We start from the raw sequence: 18,368 nt of genomic DNA on the forward strand, positions 1-18,368 counted from the left end.
CGAAGCTGGATCCAGCAGACCATGGCTATCCCGATCTATCTACTATGCAGCCCATGGTTCCGATCAACAATGGCGCTGTTGGCCCAGCAACGCAGGCGGCTCAGGCGTCGGGGAAACCATCAACCCTTGGCATGAAGCCTGACAACCTCATTGTGGATCGATTGGTGGGCGTTTGCGCCTTGGTTCCATTGCGGAAAATATTCAAGCTAGGGCCAGTGTTCAAACCCTGCGTCTATCTTGTGAGAGTTTACTTGCGCCTGTACGGAGTAAGGAGCTCAGAGAACAACCCCTCATAGTCGAGACACCCTCGAAAGATGCAGCTATATAGGGGCAACCGGGTGCCTATGAAGGGCTCGAATGATTGACTTTGATGATGCTCCCTTTCTTCGCAATAGCATTGAAATAATTGATGGCAATTATAGGTTTCATGTCGTCAATTATTTGCCAGCAAGGATGGAGGGCCTTGATGACGATGATACTGAGGCAACTGCTCTGTTGTTCCAAAGATAAACTCTGGCGTCATTTGTCCCGCTCGTTTGATGCCTTGGTTTTCAGGCGATAAGCTAAGGAATCCGTCCATCAGTCACATGATCAAGCCTCGTCTCGGAGCGGCGAAATGAATGATCCAGACATCCGACGCTAGATTGAATCGGGCAAAATGCGATACACGTGATCACACAATCATTTTAATCGCACACTCCGCCAGAATCACTTTTACACACGATCGCAACGAAGGTTGAGGAAGACAAGTCTTGTCGAGGTGAGTTCGCGGCCCATACATCACTCCATGTGCCTTCATCCAAATGAAATCACTTGGATTTCGTTCAACATCCATTATCCTCGACGTTGCAATGTAATCTCTCAGAAAGCGCGAGCAGCAATTGCAACCGAGGGTCATGGCTTCCGCACAACTCTTTCAAAATAGCTCAACGACCAAAGTCTGACGATATCTCTCTCTCATAGGCCTTCATTCAAGATGCAGATCTTCGTCAAGACCCTTACGGGTAAGACTATCACCCTCGAGGTGGAGTCTTCGGACACCATTGACAATGTCAAGTCCAAGATCCAGGGTACGCAACCCCTCCGAGCATCGTGAACCCGAGAAGAACTTCTTAATCTGATTTGGTAAAACAGACAAGGAGGGAATCCCCCCCGACCAGCAGCGTCTGATCTTCGCTGGCAAGCAGCTCGAGGACGGCCGTACCCTCTCTGACTACAACATCCAGAAGGAGTCCACCCTGCACCTCGTGCTCCGCCTGCGTGGTGGTGGCAAGAAGCGCAAGAAGAAGGTCTACACCACCCCCAAGAAGATCAAGCACAAGCGCAAGAAGACCAAGCTCGCTGTCCTCAAGTACTACAAGGTGGACGGCGATGGCAAGATCGAGCGTCTCCGCCGCGAGTGCCCCGCCCCCGAGGTATGTTACCTTACTCTTCTGGAAAGGAAGAACTCGCAGCTAACGAATTTGTAGTGCGGTGCTGGTATTTTCATGGCTGCTATGCACAACCGTCAGTACTGCGGCAAGTGCCACCTCACCTACGTATTCGACGAGTCCAAGTAAATGCTTGGCCGTTCTGAAACGGGTCGTTCCACTGTTCGTCCGTGCCGGTAGTGTATGGTGATTTACTGGGCAATGTCGGTATTGGTTGGAGTGGTGGAATCCAGGTTGAGGTAGTAGCAGTTCAAGAAAATAAAGATAAAAATCGGAAATCCTGCCATCCATTATTTTCTTGTATTTGCAGTAGCGTAGTGCCAGGGACTACTCATCCGCACAGTGTAGTCCATTCGGACGAAACGTCGAGGTAATAGTTCCATAGACGTATCAGTCGGTGCTAGGAATTGAAACTTAAAATCATTCATCATGTCATTCCATCACCTTAGGTGGATCTGTCAAAGATCGCTAAATAAGATCTACCGGCCACAACGAGAAGCTCGAGTAACATCGCATGGCATCAAGTGGTCGGTATGGCTTCAAGGGAAACCAGCACGCAGGTTGTCAAATCGCGACTCGTGGTAGTCCAGATTATTCTGGCTCTGTTCGAGTGCATTTACGCCGCCAACGCCTTCCACAAAAGTCCCAATGAGGCTGCCATCGGCCTTATTCGCTGCCTTTCCTCCCTTGTCACCACTGGCTTCCCACCACATGCCGCCTCCCAAGCCCTGCTTCTTGATGAAGTCCACTTTCATCTCCACAGCGGCGACGGTGTCGTACGAGACCATGGTGCGGGCGCCTGCATCGTAGGACCAAGAGGCACCTGCTTGCTGGTCAAAGGCCTCCGTTGCTCCGGGTTGGGGGAGAGCTTTGTAATCCCAGACACCATGCTCCCAGCTTCCAGCTCCATTCCCGGAGTAGGGGGTGCCCGGCCCGTTGGTGTTCAAGAAGTCACGGCCGTACAGCGGCATTCCCAGAACGATCTTGGAAGGCGGGACTCCTCCGACCTGAGTGTAGTAATTGATGGCCTGGATTGTCGAAAATGGGGTGGAAGAGGGGTTGCCATTGGATGGGAAGAGGTTGGCCTGGTGGCCTGCAATGGAGTCCCAGCTTCCGGCATAATCGTATGCCATGAGATTGTAAAAGTCGAGAAAAGGTGTCATCTCCCGCAGCTTAAGCTTGGAGTAATTGTTTGGTCCTAGGTCGATTGTCAATTAAACCCACGCCATTGGCTCGCTAGTGCCGAAATACTCTGCGTAGAGGCAAGGACGAAGACCTACCGGCAGGGCAAGCAATCGTGAGAAGAAATCTGCGATTGGGGCCGGCTGCTCTGTCCAAAGCCTAGGGAGGTCAGTCGACTGACCGTGACGACGGACACATGCAGAATCCAACTCACCTCTCTGCACTTCTGGAGCAACGACACATAAGCTTGAGCCTCAACTTCGTCTAGACAAAAAGTCAACAATCAGCGGGTCACCCACGGCACCTTTGAAACTCACTCTGTGGATATTCCCAATCGATATCGATACCTGATCGATCAGCAACTGCAGCAAGGCAATGCATCACCAAGGGAAAACTTACCATCGAAGCCATAATCAAGGACCAGCTTCGCAGCAGACTGGGCAAAAGTGTCGCGTCCAGCATCCGTGCTTGTACCTTGAGTGAGATTGGCAGACAAGGTCCAGCCACCGATGGAGAGAAGAACCTTGAGATTGCGATTTTGCTTCTTAAGGAGGAACAACTGTTTGACGCAGCCGTAAACGTTGTTCCCGGGTTCATTCCAGGAATCACCAGGATAGTGCTTGTCTACATCCGCGAATGGGTCTCTCAGAAACCTGTCGCCATGATTAGTCGAGCTGTCACAGAGACGAGTATGCTTCGATGAACACTCACACTTCTCCCGAATCGGGTCGGACATCGGCGAAGGCGTAGAGAACATGAGTCAATTTGTCCGCGGGAAGGTCGAAAGCATGGTAGTTGCGTTGATAAATTGCCTAGTTGACCGTCAGCTAGGTCCTGTTGAATTCGTCTGAAAATTGAGGGAAATCCTCACCCAATTGACAAAGTATGCGATGGACTTGTAACCGCCCTCCATGCTGATCTCACTAGAATTCTCGGTAGCTGCAACGATGTTAGACTGAGTACGACAACCAATGTCATTTCCATTAGGAATAGAAAGAGCGAGGGGAGCTGCAAGCCCAATGAAGGCTATGAGCCAAAGGAGACAGTGATTGAAAGGATTGGACGCCATTCTTCCACCAGTGGAAGGTAGGCTAATTTAAAGGAGCGACAAGAAGCTATTGCCAGCAGAGTAGATCTCTGTAGAGGCACAAAGGAGTGGAGAAGTACAGATACTACAAAAGATGAGAGAGAAGGAGAGGAAGCTGGGAAGAAGGAGGTACTTAAAGACCATGGTGCCAGATATCTCGCGAGTTAGGTTGCGAGAAAACTAGTGAATGAGGAACACTTACTCGCGAGTTGTGAATGAAAACCAGAGGATTTCGTGAACAGATAGGACGAAAAGAGACAGCCAACAGCTCTAGGTTAACAATCTAGTGTAGAAAGTGAGTAAATAATAGGATTAACAATGACGGAGAGACAAGAAAAACAGCGATAGATGACCCTCTTAAATACTAATCCTACTCACCGTAAAAAGGCTCTAGACAGGTTTAAGGATAAGAATCTTGATTCTCCAGATACAATTCTTGCTGCCTGACTATCTGGATCTCTCTCCTTGTATGAGGATAGAGCATTGACTGAGATGTTGTCAAGTTTCCCGCCACAGAACTAGATCAGATTAAGGCAGAGAAATGGAATAGCCTCACAGATACCCCACTTGGGCTAGCTCTGTCGATCCGTCATGGGACAGGCGAATTGTGCAACACGAAGAGTGGCGGCTGGCTTTGGTGCCGTCCAGTCCTGGTTCATCTTCTCGTCTCGAGAGGCTTCTGGTATACACTTGAAACTAGAGGAAGCTCTATCATGGGAACATGGGTTGCACTTGGTGAGCCACGGGACGATCCCGGGTAGTGTCCATCAACTTAATCTGGACATTTGAGCAACGACAGAGCGGCTTCAGGATGCATCTACAGATGAAGGTGGTCGAGGAGGTGGATGGATGAATCAAGTCTCGAGATATAGATCACACGAGGAGGTCAACCTGTAGAAGGACAAGAGTGACTGAGGTTCTACATGAACGAAGTGATGAAGGTTGTGAAACACTCGGAAAAAACTGCAGAACCCTTGTATGTCTGCTTTTTTTCTTCTCACTAGCATCGATTCATTGGTTACGAATAAATCAGACAATTTGCGTCTTCCTGACTGGACAGAAAAGGGAAAAAGGGCAATGCAACGTGGCCGAGGATAGCGTAAATATTGCACATTTCACGATCCAATCTAGATTCCAGCAGACGACAGCAGACCTCGTGGGATCAGTCACACAATCTGCAGATTTCTGCATCTCTACATGGGTGAGAAGAACCATAGCAGTGCCCGTATCCTTGACTCCGTGCCAATTCCCAGACATCAATCGTCAAACCTCAAAAATCAAAAGTCAACCAGAGAGGACCACATCTGGACCTTACCTTGCCAGCTGAACACTGCCCACAACCCACAGAGTCAGCCCACTGATTGGTGTTGACTGACTCGACACTACTGCAGGACCCTTCGCACGGCCACACCGTGTCCTCATCGTAGTCAATCTCAAGGTAGACCGGAAATAGCACCGTTTCGAGCATTCTTTACGAGTTAGATAGCTATCGTAGTCTATGCACCTCAAAACAAAATGGGGATCGAAAACCATTCAACTCGGGGGTGGAAAAAGCGCAGTGGGCTGCTGGGTTTTTGCCCCACTGTATCTCAGCTGGAATGTGTCTGACACTTGACTCCACTCGAAAGTACGTATCAAGATCACAGATACTCCACAAGGAACAAGCGTCAGAACTCAATCCTGTGACATGGATATGGTTCTTTCTTGTGGCTAGTGTGACGTTAGAGTCTAGTCATCCGGCATCTGGTAACTATCGTGCTTAGAGTACCGAAGACACGTTAAGGCACACGGTACCATCAGAGACACAGAAGCATACAAATCAGTCGCAGTAATAAGACACTAGGAACAATGACACAGAAAACGTTAAATTTCAACCATATCTAAACCCGAAACACACAGACAATTGGTCACTCAAGGGATATCATCAGTTATAGTAACATATAGAAGAATGGAAAATACAAAGAAACGAAAGAATGCCCGCAGGTTGCTTCTGTGTTCCTCCAAACGATAAGCGACCGGCGCTTTTGGATCGAGAGAAAATGTATCATGCCACCTCCCGTATTAATTCGTCGGACCAGAGTCGATAGGTATGTCACCAGCGGTCAAACCACATCTTGAAACAAGGTCACTTCGGATTTTACGATTGTGACCGGATCAAGGCCAGAATCGTGCTCAGAGACGGGTCGTCGTCCAGCCAGTGTCCTGCGCGTACATCCGCAGCCCGAAGATCAGCGACGACATGCGCATCGGTTATTCGTTGAAGTTCCTGACAAGTCTTCAGGTCAGGCTGTGCTTTCTAGAGTGGATTTCTTTACGAAGGAAACCTACCTGTCGGAATGTGTCGCCCACAGCCTTCAGTTGGCTCGAATGTTGCGGTCCTGGTCTCTGACCCCGAAGGATATTTTGCCGATGAATCGCCCAGCGTCTGGCTGCTGCCGCCCGGAGGTAGATCTTATGCGCTTGGAAGCGCCTTGCGCTGGCGTCGAGGATGACCCTAACGGTGCGGCAGATAAGAATATGTCTCCTCAGCTCTTCGCTCGGTGGTGGAAGATATGTACCTCTGCAGTTCTGCCCGTTCCATCTCCTCACTGCTCGCTTGAGTAGGTACTGCTCTTGCATTGTAGCTTGTCGAGATAAGAGTCCGCGCTGCAGCGATGCTCTCCCTCAGCACAACATAGCCTTCCTCATGGGCATCTTCTGGCGGTGCTTGCACATTCTGCTGGGGAATGTGTATGAGAAGCGTCCGGTAGTCGTTGACAATCTCAGCGACCCTCAGGGCTCGAGCTTGATTAACTATGATATGGATTACCCATTAGCATCTTGTAGGTCGCGGACTACCTCGAAGTGTCCATTGCCGGGTGATAACACTGCTTACGTCCATCAGCCATTGCTACTGTGCGAGAAGCACTTTGAGGACACACAAAGCAGAGAGGGGAGGAAGCAACGACAAGACTGCAAGAGCAAAAGAGCAGAAAGGTAAAGACAAACAGACAAGAGAACCAACCCGTTCGTGCTCAAGATGGTTTCATATACAAAGTCTCGTCCCAAGGTCAAGGGAGCGTTTTCCTTTTAAGCTTGATCCTCCATTGATCAATCGCTCAATATACCAGCTCAGGGCCGTATAGCTGGAGACGCAGGAAGGACAGGATCTCTACACAAAGACACGATCCCTAGCCGTGGCTGGCTGCACCAATGGCTGCTTGGAAGAACAGGTTAGAATATCACAGCTCGTCAGCACAGCTGGGCGATGACCACAACAGTGGATCTGGAGCAAGCAAAGGATCCATGTATAGCCATGCATCCGGACATCCACATAGACTTTTCCATTGTCGTATCAGGCCTGAAGCCTGGAAGCCGGAACCTAAGCGCGAGACTAAGGTTGGCTCCTACTCGGAAATGACGAATTTAGTATGCAGCAGAGCGTTGGAGCAGGGGGGTAAAAAAAAAAAAAAGGAACAAGGTAAACAATTGATAGATTGGGAACAGAGAACCACTCCGCAGAATAATGATATCGAATGGTCAATGGTCAGTGGCCAATTCATCCCGTTTTCTCATGTCACAACCGAGTCAGCGGAATGCCGATCCACCATAGCGTCTGGCTGCTGGTTGAATAACGGTAGGATATCTACAAAGGGTCATAGTGTATGCATCTTAAGTAGAGTGGGGGCGTTGGCTAGAGAGCTAGTGTTGTGGTTCGTCCGAAACTGGCACGACGAGTCGTGGAGTTAGGCGCAATTCGAAAGTCAAGAAAATTGCAGAACACATTTCAGCTGGATGGCACAAGCAAATATCTCCGCCACATGCCGATTGGGAATGTGCTCATATGCGACTTTACAAAAGTGAAAAAGCTGCTGTTAACAAGAAGATGGTCGACGATGAGGATACTGTTGTGGCAGACGTAGGTAACAACGAGCGTCAAGCCACACCACACAGCTCAGCCACACGTCGGCCGCGCCGCCAAAAGAAAGAAAGCAACTGCAGCTGAAAGTGGAAAAGCGATAGGTGGTACCTTAAGTGCCTGAGGCGCCAGAGACCTGAACTCACGATCCACATGTGGCGAAATAAGCAGGAGTAACATCCTTTTTAACGAACTATAGATCGTAGCGGACAGTTGACAAGGATGTCTGCGTAGGTTCATCCCTGACGCTGCTTTACATCAACTACATCTGGTTACTGCAACGCTTACCGAAGCGAGTTCGGCACAGTGAAAACGCAGCTCCCGCACCTTGCAGTCCATAGCGCCCTTGATCCGAGCCTGTCAGATAGCAAGGGTCTTATATCACAGCCATTGTCCCCGTACTTTGAAGTTGCCACCGATGTGGAGGACAGCGGACGATGATGTGACCTACCTTTTTGAATTAAGGACTCGGGCTCGCATTGAACAAGGCGCTCCAAGAATATCAGCAGGAGGGACGAATGAGACAGTGCACAGAGCATCAAAGGAGTAGCATTGTTATGTCGTCTGCATCTAGCAACATTGGATCCTCCTTTACCAAAATCAATCCTTCTCGCTGATGGCCTGTAGCCGCTCGTCAATCTCGTCTTCCGTCAAGGCACGGAACGCAGGATCTGTTCCCTCCCTGCCGTCTGCTCGAGGACCACCAACGATGCCAATCTCCAATTCGTGCTTCTTGAAGTCGACGCTCAACACGTTGCTCAAGGCCGTGATACCGAGCTCGACCACCTCCTCCCAACTACCCTCAGCATAATCCTTGTTCTTCAGTTTCTTCTCCAAGTAATTGAGCGCCTCCTGCTGCTTGGGACCGGATGCAGTGGCCTTGTACCCGACATAGTATCCCGCGGGATCGCATTTGTAAAGTTGTGGGCCCTTCTCGTCGTCAACGGAAATCAGAGTCATGGCAACGCCTAGCGGACGCATGTAAGCCTGAAGGTGTTTTGTTAGCCTGCGATTCGACATTTAGTAAAGAAGCCACAAAAAGACCAACCCTTTGTGTGTAAACTTGATTGATGTTGGCAAGTCTCTTTGCAAGGACGTCGCATGGCATTTCGTAGCCATATTTGTATCGGAATTCAGCTGCCTCTCCGCGAGCACGGTCGACAGACGCTCTGGCATCAGCAATAGAGCCAGTCATGACACAACCGACGGAGGGAGAAAGCCGGAAAATGTGCGAAACGGACGACGGGTCAATCAGTTTATCCTTTGATGAGTCGATTAGATTCCCGCAGCATCCCTGCCAAGTGAGGTGAGACGACCTACAGCGACTTTCTTCTGAGACAATACCACTGCGCAGTTCTTCCCCCTCACACCGATTGAGGTGATATTTGCGGCTGTGATGGCCTTGAAGGCATATTCTAATTTTCAACAATCAGCGTTGTTGAGCCGTGCGTTGATGGTGGCATTTGCGAAATTGCCCACGTTGAGGGCCGGGGACCGCAGAAAACTGGCGTGCCATCGAAAAATATACATACCGACCTGGTACAGACGACCTTGGTCTGAGAAAATGGTAATGTGTCTGTCATATCCAGCGCTCCCTATTCGGAAGAGGATGTCAGCTCTGATGAAGTCATGGAGGTCAACTCAGATGGAGAAGCCAAGGAGCTTACCAGACATGATTGCGGTGTGCGATATTATTCCTCACGAAAAGAAAATAGAAAACAATGAGATATATGACTCTAAGGAGGCAGAGATTGAGATTGAAAGGAGGAGGATTGGAGGATGAAGGATAGTGAGTCTCCAACGTACGCGTGCTTGAAGGTGCCTGGCCGAAGCTCCAAGCTTCTGAGCCCGATTGAGTAAGCTCCGCTGTCACCGCCTTTACATATCCTACAGCAACAGTTTCACATAGACCTGGCACTCTGTTGATATATGCTTAGACTTACGTTTCGATTGACTGGATCCAATAGTATTTCCCTCATATAGGATTCCTAGGCTTGAAATACCTTAAGCCCTAGATACACATTTTGAGAGATCACCACGTAACCTGCAAGAACTCCGTACAACCCCAGCCAAATACCAGCTTTTGACTAATACAATACGCACGGCAATGCTATACATGAGATGCTAGTGTCCCTCCATATTGTAAAGTTCTATATGGGGTAAATGTGACGCTTGAACTATATATGCTGATCAACCGAGCCGCCGAAGACATCCAGAGAATGAAGAGGGTCGAAGCCCTTGAATGTGTACTTTCAATCGCTGTCACTGCTAGCGTCTGTCGACGAGTCGCTGGAACTTTCACTTGAACTGGCCTCCTTCTTCCTTGTAGCTTTCTTTTTGTGGCTGCCGTTGTCATCACTATCGCTGCTCGAATCCGTCGATTGGCTTTCACTAGAGCTGACTTTCTTCGGCTTTGCGGCCTTTTTGGGCTTCTTCTCGCTGTCGCTGTCGCTGTCACTGCTGCTCGAAATTTCCACGAAAGCGGTCCGGTTCTTCTTCTTCTTCTTGGCAGGCGGAGCCTGGGTGCTCGGTCCCCGCTTCGCTTTTGTTTTCTCGAGGTAGAACAACTTCCCGCTGACAGCAAACAGCACGAGCTCCGCTCGCTGCCGTCTCTGAAGCTTCGCCAGTTGTTCTCCTTCAAGCGAATCAGGTGTCTCAATCTCGTCGAAATCGTCTTTGCCTTGCGACAAGCGTGTTCTAAAGGCCTCCACGGCCTTATTGTAGCCTGTCATATCAGATTCGGGTTTGTCCTCCGTCTCCGCTGCTTGCTCTTTTGCCATATCCTCCTCCATTTCAGCTTTCACAACCTCCTCAGCAACCTGTCGTAGCCGTTGCTTGGCACCCTCGCTTTTCAATCCCTTGAGATAAGAAAGAATTGCGGCGTTGTAGCTCGCAGGAACATGTTCCAAAGACAGGATGTGTTTGAATAGATGCGTCTCGCGGTTCTTCTGGAATTTCCAAGCGGATCGATTCTGGTGGTATAGATTGAGATACGAAAGGAAAGGGGGCTCGTGAGACGCTGGCGTAGTGTCCGAAGCAGTCGTAACAGACTGATCCTTCTTCTTTTTCTTCTTCTCCTTCTTCTTCTTTTTCTTCTCGCCCTCGTCATCCGCGTCAACCTGTTCCTCCGTAGCAGGGGGAGCCTGACCCTCTTCAGCGTCCCCATTAATTTTCGAATCATCCTTAACTTCAGGGCGGTTCACACTCTCGCTCTCCTCAGCGTCCCGCATCACGGTATCCGCCGAAAAAGACACCCTCTTCTTCTTGCGCCGCTGCTGAGACTCAGACTCCGGCTCAGCAGCCGCTTTCTCCTCCCTGTCATTCTCATCATCAAGCCGTCTCTTCTTGCTCTTCTTCTCCTTCTGCTTCTGCTTCTTCTCGGCCGTGTCCGTCGTCACTGCGTCGTCATCATTGCTCTGTCCATCGCTGGACTTGCTCTTTTTCTTCTTGTCCTTGGCTTTCTTGTCCTTCTTATCAACTTCCTTGGCCTCACCGTCTTCTACTGCAGGCGTATCCTTCGCGTGCTTGGGCTTGCGTCCTGCCTTTTTCGACGCCGACGCATGCGACGGCTGCGCCGATTCCTCGCTCGACATGGGGAGCGTAAGCGGTTTTCTCGGGGACGTCAGGTGGAATTGGAGAATTGAGTATATTGCACGCTTGTTTAGAGATAATCCAAATGCAAAAAGAGCAAATTATTCGGATATTAGTCCTTGGTAAGATATATCGAAATTGGGGAATTCATGAAGCTCTGGAAAATTTTCCACGTGAGTTGCGGAGTCTGCAACATAGCGTCCGCTTATCAGTACCGGGCCACCGATAAGCGATTAGCCTTGGAGAAAGACGTTTCGAGTAGTCTGTACCAGCAATTTGAGTGATATTTACATATTCGTTCAATAGGTCAACCTAATGTTAAAGTTCTATATCGTTGGGAAACCGTATATTCATCTCGCGTTATCATGCAGACCCCATTTCCCGACTCCGACGAATGTCCGACTCCCAACATCTAAACCCATGTGCGTAAAATGCTCGATGTGAAATCATGACCCTGTTCCACTTCCATTACCGCTATGCTCAGCTCCCGAGGTGTCCTTCCTTTCCCTTCTGGCTTCCAATTGGGGGCCGGCCTCGCCGTTGCCTCCAGGCGCGGTAGACGCTGCAGCCTTTCGCCTTGCCCGCTCCTTGTCCTTGGTGCTGGTCGTTGCCGTCCTCCTTCTCCGGACTGGTTCATAGACATCGTTAAAGTTCATGACGACTCCAAGGAAGCGCATGTCGACATCGGGTTGGTAGGCTAGGTCGCCCAGTAGCACGTTCAGCCTGGAGCGGAACTCCGCAGAGAGCTCGCGCAGACGTGTTCGAAGTGATGCCAGCATGTGGTCGTCTGCAGAAAGCTCTTGGCCGGCGAGAGATGACGGGGTATTGAACCCATCGCCATCAACTCCGACGGTTGGAGTTTGGGCCACCGATGGGGGGAATGACGATAATGAGTTCTTATGCCCTTGTGGACGCCGGGAAGATAGGAGATCGCGCTCAGTAATGCCCCAGCGCCCCTGAGCGGTGCGCGTTTCTATTTTAGCACTGAGCTCCTGTCTTCGGGTAAACTCTGCCACAGAAAACGAATAGAGCCCATCAACGGCATCCTTGTACGCCAGCATGATCTTCAATATTTGATGGAGCTGGGTCAAGAAGCCCTCTTCTTGTTTGTGGCCGGATGCCGTGCGGGATGAGGATGCCGAGCCCAACAGACCCTTGTGCGTGATAGAGTTGAGATATTTGGTATGTGCTTCAATCAAATCATCAAGCGTACACCCTGGCTTGGAGATGGCCGCCTGCAATTGATCCCAACTGGCCTCGATGACCTCAAAGAGGATGTAGTACTGGAGCTGGCAAACAAAATGAATCATTTCCGCGATGACGCACCTCGCCCGTTTCCAGTCAGCTCCGACTTTGTCGCTGACGCTTCCTAAGACTCCGCGAGCGCCGGTCATACACCGCCGCCAAGTACTGCCTAGGGCAAATTCGACGCGCTTAACTCGCCATAGGAAATTAAACACCTTCAGATATTGAGTCGAGCCCCAGGGTGTGATAACAACATCAACAGGCGCATCAATCTTGTATTCCAGCGTAAAGCAGTCCCATCCTATCTCGCCGTGACTGAGTTCCAGCATACGGGCATCTAAACGGCGGAGAACGTCGGGCGGGTCGTATTGAGCGTTGGAAGCACGAATGGCATGCTCGAGCTGCGCGGTGAGAGTGTGCCTATATTGTGAATTGGCAGGCCGATCGAGGTTCGACGCCAAGGATTCCATGAGCAAGGCGATAAAGTCGCCCTGGCCCAGTAGCAGATACTTCTTGAGCGCGTGCAAGTGGTCGAATAGCTTGAACTTGTCGTCCATGAGGTGGATGAGTCGCGCCATAGTCGTTTTGTAGGCTTCATCAATCGATGCCTCGAGGCTAGCCGTATCACCATAGTGCAACTCTTTGGAGGCTTCTTTAGAGTATGCCTCAACCCATCCAGAGTCCCCGCATCCGTATCTGATAAAGTTCAATGATTTGCCGATCAGAAAGACTTTCTTCGCAAAGTCCTGCGTGATGATTGACGGTACCATCTCGTCATCCAGTTTATACTTGTCTTCCCAGACACTGGTCGCAAGCCGTCGCGGGTCCGTGTTTGGTCTGAATTCCGGCTCCATGACAAAAAACTCCTGGTACGGATCTGAAAGCTCACCATCATAGATCCACAGCCGAAGCATATCGTAAAACGGGCGTGTAACGTGTGAGAGCAGCTTTTCCGCAAAGCTGTTAACGAAAGGGTCTCCATGAGACGTTGAGAAACTATGAATCAATGATATCAATTGACCACCTTTTTTGTCTGAAATGCCGTTAGCTCGATGGAAGATAAAGAATGCAGTCGAGGGAAGGAAAAGCACACTTACTGCGAGCCTCCTCAACTATCAAACTCATCAACCGTAACGCCATTGTCGCATCTCTTGTCCATACTACACAACGCTTCAACGTTACCAACCCTTTGGTCGATTCCTTCGACTGATAGGGGTCTCCGCTAGCGGCCAGCGCTCGTCGAATCTCCCCTTCCAAGGTTGCTACAAGTCCCAGGTAGGAACGGAGCTCGTTTGAAAGAGCAGCCCGCAAGCTCTGGGTGAGCAAGCCACCTCCAGAATCCTCCACGTATTTCGACAGGGCTTTATATAGCAGACACGGCTCCGCCAGGGTGTTCAAGAGAGACAAGACGGGTATGGGGAGAGTCGGCGGTAGTTTTAGAACGGAAGATGACGAAAATTCCAGATTGGAAGACGACAATCCTTGCAAGTTGTAGGGTAAATCACGTAAAAGTCCGCTCTCATGAGGCCGCTTTTCGAAGTTATCTGAAAATGACTGGGTTTGAAAAGATGCCTTCTGATCGTCCATAGGGCGGTTATCTCTAGGCGCAGCATCGTGTGCACCGCGAGCCATTCGACCTCCTTTAACTCTGTCGGCTGTGGCATGCCCAAGTTCCTGGCCGACATCCTTTTCCCTTTCCCACTCCTGCCGCCGCACGGAGGCCTTCCGCTCCATCTTTGCTGGAATCTGCGAAGCAGAGGAACTGACAGCCGGGCTATCCTCGTCTGAATCTCCTTCCAGTCTTGGCCCCAGGCCATGTCGTACTCTCTGATGGCCACCCTTCAACATCATATTCTGCAGATTCCCCGCATCCATAAGCGGACTCCGGCTTCTCCCATTCTCATCCGCAACCTCAACCTGGGGATCCGAGCCCGACAGCCGATACAGCAAGTACAGGATCGCCCATTTCTGCGACAGAACCGGCTGCGTCAGCAAGCGCGAATACAAGTTCGAAAACCGCACAGCTTTGTCGGGGCTCGCATTCTCCCGGAGGAGCTTCCGCTTGATAAGGTCCGACGCATTATTGATGTTCTCCCCTCCTGCTAAACTGCCTCTGCGACTGATGCCCAGGCCCGCGCCATCAGCTGGCGAGGCATGGTCATTTCTGGAGCTGGTGTTTGTGTCGATGATGCGCCACGCACGTTCGAGGTTCTCGTGGTGTCGGCGTTCCTCTGCTTCAGCAAGTAGCTCGTCTGCGTCTTCGGAGACGGTATCGCCAATCTCTGCGAGGGAAATAGGCGGAGTTAGGGAATCGACAAGTTGAGAAAGGGCATCTTCGATGCGACGCGGGCGCGCGGGTTGACGCGAAGACATTGTCCGGGCCGCCGTTCGCGGATATGCCTTTTAAAATGCCGCCTGTCCTCAATTTGCTGGCCTTTCTCGAGGACTCCTATCTTTCACTGTCGCGTTGCTCGAGTCAACCGTATGTGACGCGGATGAAGGAAAACACGAAAGTGGGGAGTTTGTTGATCAGTGTGTCGACGTCAAGGAGAGTTTCCGAAGTGCCGCAGTGCATCCTGGGAATTGAGTTGAGAAAGTTCTCCGATAGATTACCTCATCCACTTGGACTGACAGCTTCAATTCGCATAGCAAAAGGGCTCATGAAGGCTGGGATGTTTGTGTTTGTCTTGACTGATCTGTACCAATTCGCGCACGCCAAGACCGGCAGACGTCAGTAAGGTACGGAGTTCTTGGTTACGTGCCTAATGGATTCATCACAGGATAAACGATTACTACTACTTGCAGTCAATCCGCGACACAATTTATGCTTCTTGAAGGATTATACACCGGCGACGATGATCCAATTTACAAACTGAAAGCTATATGAACCTGAATCGCGTTTCATTCACAATGCCTAAGACACCATACGCGAAGGAAGTCATCAAGACACCAGAACAAACCTGAGCCGCCAACGCCGCCCATATTAAAGCTGAAACCACGGCTGAAAACACCAGTGCCCCCATGAACATAAAAACAAGTAAAAATAGTCCCGGTAAAGAATAAGAAAAGGAAGGCCAGAGTACAGAGATACTACACTGCCCGAGCCTTGAGAGCCACAAATGCAACCCGAGGCTTGGAGTTGATGAAAGAAGGATTCGAGATAAGAAGACAGACAGGAGAAAGAAACGAATCAAACCGCCAAAAATCTTTTGCGCCCAAAACTGCACCTTCCGAGAGTGCAATCAAAGTCCATCGCACCAGCTGGATCTTCCCGTCAATTTTGGAGTTCGTACACATCATAAACACCGGCCCATGCCATAGGTCCGCGGGAAAGTCGCAGCCGAGAAATCGAAATGTAAGAGCCCGCGTAGGGGCGAAAAAGCTGAAGTGAGAAACACCGTATCTCCGTCTAGACCCAAGCGGCCTGTACACTGTCGAGCAGAGATCGAATTTTAGATGTCATAATCATGATCAGGCGTCAATTAAAGATCATGAGCGGGTGAAATCACATTATCATCGTCGCATACCCTGAGTAGGGATAGGTGCACCTGGCTGCATACCCATGTTGTTTGCGATGTTGTACGGATGAGGGTCGAAGCCTGTCGACATTCCATTCATCATGAGAGGACCTAGTCCCTGAGCTTGAGAAACGGGACAGTCCTTGTGAGCAAGCAACAGGGTCTTAAGGTTGACAATTTCCTCGCGAAGCTGCGTAACAGTGGCGGTAAGCGCGTCATTCTCCGTAGTAAATAGTTCGACCTTCGCCTGAAGATTGGCAAGCCACTGTTTCTTGCGCTGGCGACATTTCAGAGCCGCGACCCTAGTCAGAGTGCATTAGTATCAAATCAGAGTTGCCTTGGGGAGTCATGTAACAGTCAAGAGCGTACCTGTTCCTCTCCAAGAAATTTCTCCTCTTCTCTTCGTCCGTCATCTTCTTCGTGTCGGTCTGAGATTTCTTCTTCATGTCATCCTCATCCTCGGAGTCGCCAGCTTCGGACGGAGGCTCGGCGCTGCCGGAGCTAATGCTTGTCTTGGCCTTCTTGTTCGGACCCCTGGCGGGCGTATCGTCTGCTTTGCGTCTATTGTTGGCTGTATTCCCTGATTTCGTGGCAGTATTCTTCTTTCCTTTCCCTTTGGCGGAAGGCTTTGCCTGTTCTGCCTGCATATCAGATGCATCACCACTCATCTCTCTACTACTGGCTACGGAGCCATTGACATTTTGAGATCCACGCCGGTCTGCGTCACGCGATTGATTGTTACCCTGAATAGTACGAGGTGGGACAGACGATTGGTTGGAGACGAATTGATTGGCCTGTCCGCCCTTGGCCAACATGAACAACCCGTTGGCTGCATCTGCAGCATCGTGATGCGTGAAAGGGTCCACGCTGGCAGGCTGACTGCTCTTGATATCCATGCTCACACTGTGAACTCCCTCGGAATCGGCTGTGGGATTGGAAGTAGGACCACTCAAGCCGTTCTTTTTGGCAGCGTTCAATGCAGTACGATGGAATTCAATTGTGGAGGGAGTCGCGCCGCCGCTCTGTAGTTGCTGCAGAATCGCCTGGGAGTTCGGACTCGGCACAGGGAACATAGAACCCCCACCACCTGGAGTGAGACCGGTGCGAAGAGAAGATTCGTTGGGAGTTGGGAAACCTCGGCCAATGCTGTCGAAATAATCATTACCACCAGCTGGCCCAGCAAGCATGGCAGGACTCAACGGCCCAGAGCGCAAAGAATTGGACCAATTATAGCCACCTGTAGAACTGGTGCCAGGTAAAGCAGGTGATGTGAGCGCTGCTACAGGAGGTAGTAACGACTTTCCTGGAGTTTCGCTCTGGGAACCACCCCCAAATGATTGTTCGAAAGGATTGGGCTCCAGAGAGAAGGGATTGTGGACCGAGTTGAAGTAATCCGGAGTATCTGTAGCAGTAGTTACAGCAGGTCGCGGGGAGGCGCCAGCGAGGTTTGCGAGTCGACATCAGGCTTCTGGTCCTTAGTGTCGGAAGGCGCCTTGGAGTCTGAGATGCGCAATTAGAACCCAGGTCAGTAAAGGTACAATAAGGTTGGAGTAACGATGATGCGACAACAAGGTGATAAGATCAAACGTGTTGTGGGTGTTGTAAAGGGTGTTTTCTTTGCATCGCGTGGCTGACAGGGTCGGAATCTGATAAGGAAAATCCCCTCCATCGATGACGCCAAGTGTGAGGTCATCCCGACGGCAGGATACAGATTGCAGTATCTGGGGAAGAAGTGGCGTACTGCCAGACCAAAAAGAGTCAAGACTTCAGGAAGGAGGGGAAGACCAGAGGATAGACAGAGAAGGTTTCGTGTAAAAGGTACCAGGGTTCATATCCATGACGCACAAGAAGATATACTACTCACCTCCAGCGTCCAACGCGTTCTTCTTTGAATCCATTGGCGATGAATTACGAGTGTTTGTACTATGCGGTAGATTTGCGGGCACAGACGAAGCGACAGCAGCAGACATCATAGAGACCCGGAGGAGGAAACAATATATTAGGCGAGTGCAGGGCAGCCGCGAGAGTGACCAAGGTAGAGGTAGTAATAGTAGGGGAAGGGAAAAAGACGGGAAACAAGCGAGTGGACGTGGTGGCGAGAGCGCAGAACAAATTTGCGATCAACCGGATAGAAAAGAGGATCAAATAGAATAGTAGAACAAGAGAAGAATCCTTGGGAGTAAGAAAAAGATAATGTTGATAATTTGCTTTGTCGTTGTTCTGGTCTCTGCTTCTTCACGTCTTTTTCCCTGGTGCTGTACTATACGTACACCCAAGGCAAAGCGCACGTACTTAGTGTGTAGTGACTTTTCGAGGTGTCAAGGGGAGAAGAAGAGTTGTGACGTAGTCCGATTCAACAAGGAGTATTTTATTTTAGGGGGTGGAAGAAAAGAATGGAAGAAGAGGGGAGGCGGTCG

The 18,368-nt window shown here is 50.3% G+C and overlaps 8 protein-coding genes across 8 annotated transcripts; 2 read left to right on the forward strand and 6 right to left on the reverse strand.

Annotated features, from left to right (window-relative positions):
- Positions 1 to 738: 738 nt before the first annotated feature.
- P174DRAFT_444177 (ubiquitin-ribosomal 40S subunit protein eS31 fusion protein) lies at positions 739 to 1,829 on the forward strand. Its single transcript, XM_024828019.1, has 4 exons — positions 739 to 760; positions 964 to 1,070; positions 1,135 to 1,415; positions 1,470 to 1,829. Exons 2-4 carry the CDS (start codon positions 977 to 979, stop codon positions 1,557 to 1,559), a joined length of 465 nt encoding a protein of 154 aa, XP_024680738.1. The 5' UTR covers positions 739 to 760; positions 964 to 976; the 3' UTR covers positions 1,560 to 1,829.
- A 140-nt stretch (positions 1,830 to 1,969) lies between these two features.
- P174DRAFT_374377 (glycoside hydrolase family 18 protein) lies at positions 1,970 to 3,681 on the reverse strand (the record flags this gene model as incomplete). Its single annotated transcript, XM_024822576.1, has 7 exons — positions 1,970 to 2,628; positions 2,711 to 2,771; positions 2,827 to 2,876; positions 2,930 to 2,959; positions 3,012 to 3,265; positions 3,324 to 3,424; positions 3,484 to 3,681. 7 exons carry the CDS (start codon positions 3,679 to 3,681, stop codon positions 1,970 to 1,972), a joined length of 1,353 nt encoding a protein of 450 aa, XP_024680739.1.
- Positions 3,682 to 5,836: 2,155 nt separating this feature from the next.
- Positions 5,837 to 6,587, reverse strand: P174DRAFT_433541 (uncharacterized protein; the record flags this gene model as incomplete). The annotated part of the gene is made up of 4 exons (XM_024825813.1): positions 5,837 to 5,965; positions 6,028 to 6,193; positions 6,258 to 6,492; positions 6,575 to 6,587. The coding sequence occupies 4 exons, from the start codon at positions 6,585 to 6,587 to the stop codon at positions 5,837 to 5,839; spliced, it is 543 nt and encodes a 180-aa protein (XP_024680740.1).
- Positions 6,588 to 6,785: 198 nt separating this feature from the next.
- On the forward strand, positions 6,786 to 7,491 carry P174DRAFT_261464 (uncharacterized protein). The gene has a single exon (XM_024821493.1). It carries the CDS (start codon positions 6,892 to 6,894, stop codon positions 7,426 to 7,428), a length of 537 nt encoding a protein of 178 aa, XP_024680741.1. The 5' UTR covers positions 6,786 to 6,891; the 3' UTR covers positions 7,429 to 7,491.
- A 507-nt stretch (positions 7,492 to 7,998) lies between these two features.
- Positions 7,999 to 9,391, reverse strand: prs2 (proteasome core particle subunit alpha 1). Its single transcript, XM_024828020.1, has 5 exons — positions 9,265 to 9,391; positions 9,130 to 9,192; positions 8,918 to 9,012; positions 8,646 to 8,858; positions 7,999 to 8,584 (listed from the first exon to the last, which is right to left on the reverse strand). Exons 1-5 carry the CDS (start codon positions 9,269 to 9,271, stop codon positions 8,198 to 8,200), a joined length of 765 nt encoding a protein of 254 aa, XP_024680742.1. The 5' UTR covers positions 9,272 to 9,391; the 3' UTR covers positions 7,999 to 8,197.
- A 215-nt stretch (positions 9,392 to 9,606) lies between these two features.
- P174DRAFT_444183 (WKF domain-containing protein) lies at positions 9,607 to 11,382 on the reverse strand. The gene has a single exon (XM_024828021.1). It carries the CDS (start codon positions 11,188 to 11,190, stop codon positions 9,850 to 9,852), a length of 1,341 nt encoding a protein of 446 aa, XP_024680743.1. The 5' UTR covers positions 11,191 to 11,382; the 3' UTR covers positions 9,607 to 9,849.
- Positions 11,383 to 11,531: 149 nt separating this feature from the next.
- Positions 11,532 to 15,088, reverse strand: P174DRAFT_514503 (tubulin gamma complex associated family protein). Its single transcript, XM_024832085.1, has 2 exons — positions 13,531 to 15,088; positions 11,532 to 13,466 (listed from the first exon to the last, which is right to left on the reverse strand). The coding sequence occupies exons 1-2, from the start codon at positions 14,804 to 14,806 to the stop codon at positions 11,635 to 11,637; spliced, it is 3,108 nt and encodes a 1,035-aa protein (XP_024680744.1). The 5' UTR covers positions 14,807 to 15,088; the 3' UTR covers positions 11,532 to 11,634.
- Positions 15,089 to 15,946: 858 nt separating this feature from the next.
- atfA (bZIP transcription factor atfA) lies at positions 15,947 to 17,924 on the reverse strand (the record flags this gene model as incomplete). The annotated part of the gene is made up of 4 exons (XM_024830143.1): positions 15,947 to 16,253; positions 16,321 to 17,353; positions 17,587 to 17,691; positions 17,816 to 17,924. 4 exons carry the CDS (start codon positions 17,922 to 17,924, stop codon positions 15,947 to 15,949), a joined length of 1,554 nt encoding a protein of 517 aa, XP_024680745.1.
- Positions 17,925 to 18,368: the final 444 nt, after the last annotated feature.

This window comes from Aspergillus novofumigatus (assembly GCF_002847465.1).
Source record: "Aspergillus novofumigatus IBT 16806 chromosome Unknown P174scaffold_6, whole genome shotgun sequence".
Taxonomy (NCBI): domain Eukaryota; kingdom Fungi; phylum Ascomycota; class Eurotiomycetes; order Eurotiales; family Aspergillaceae; genus Aspergillus; species Aspergillus novofumigatus.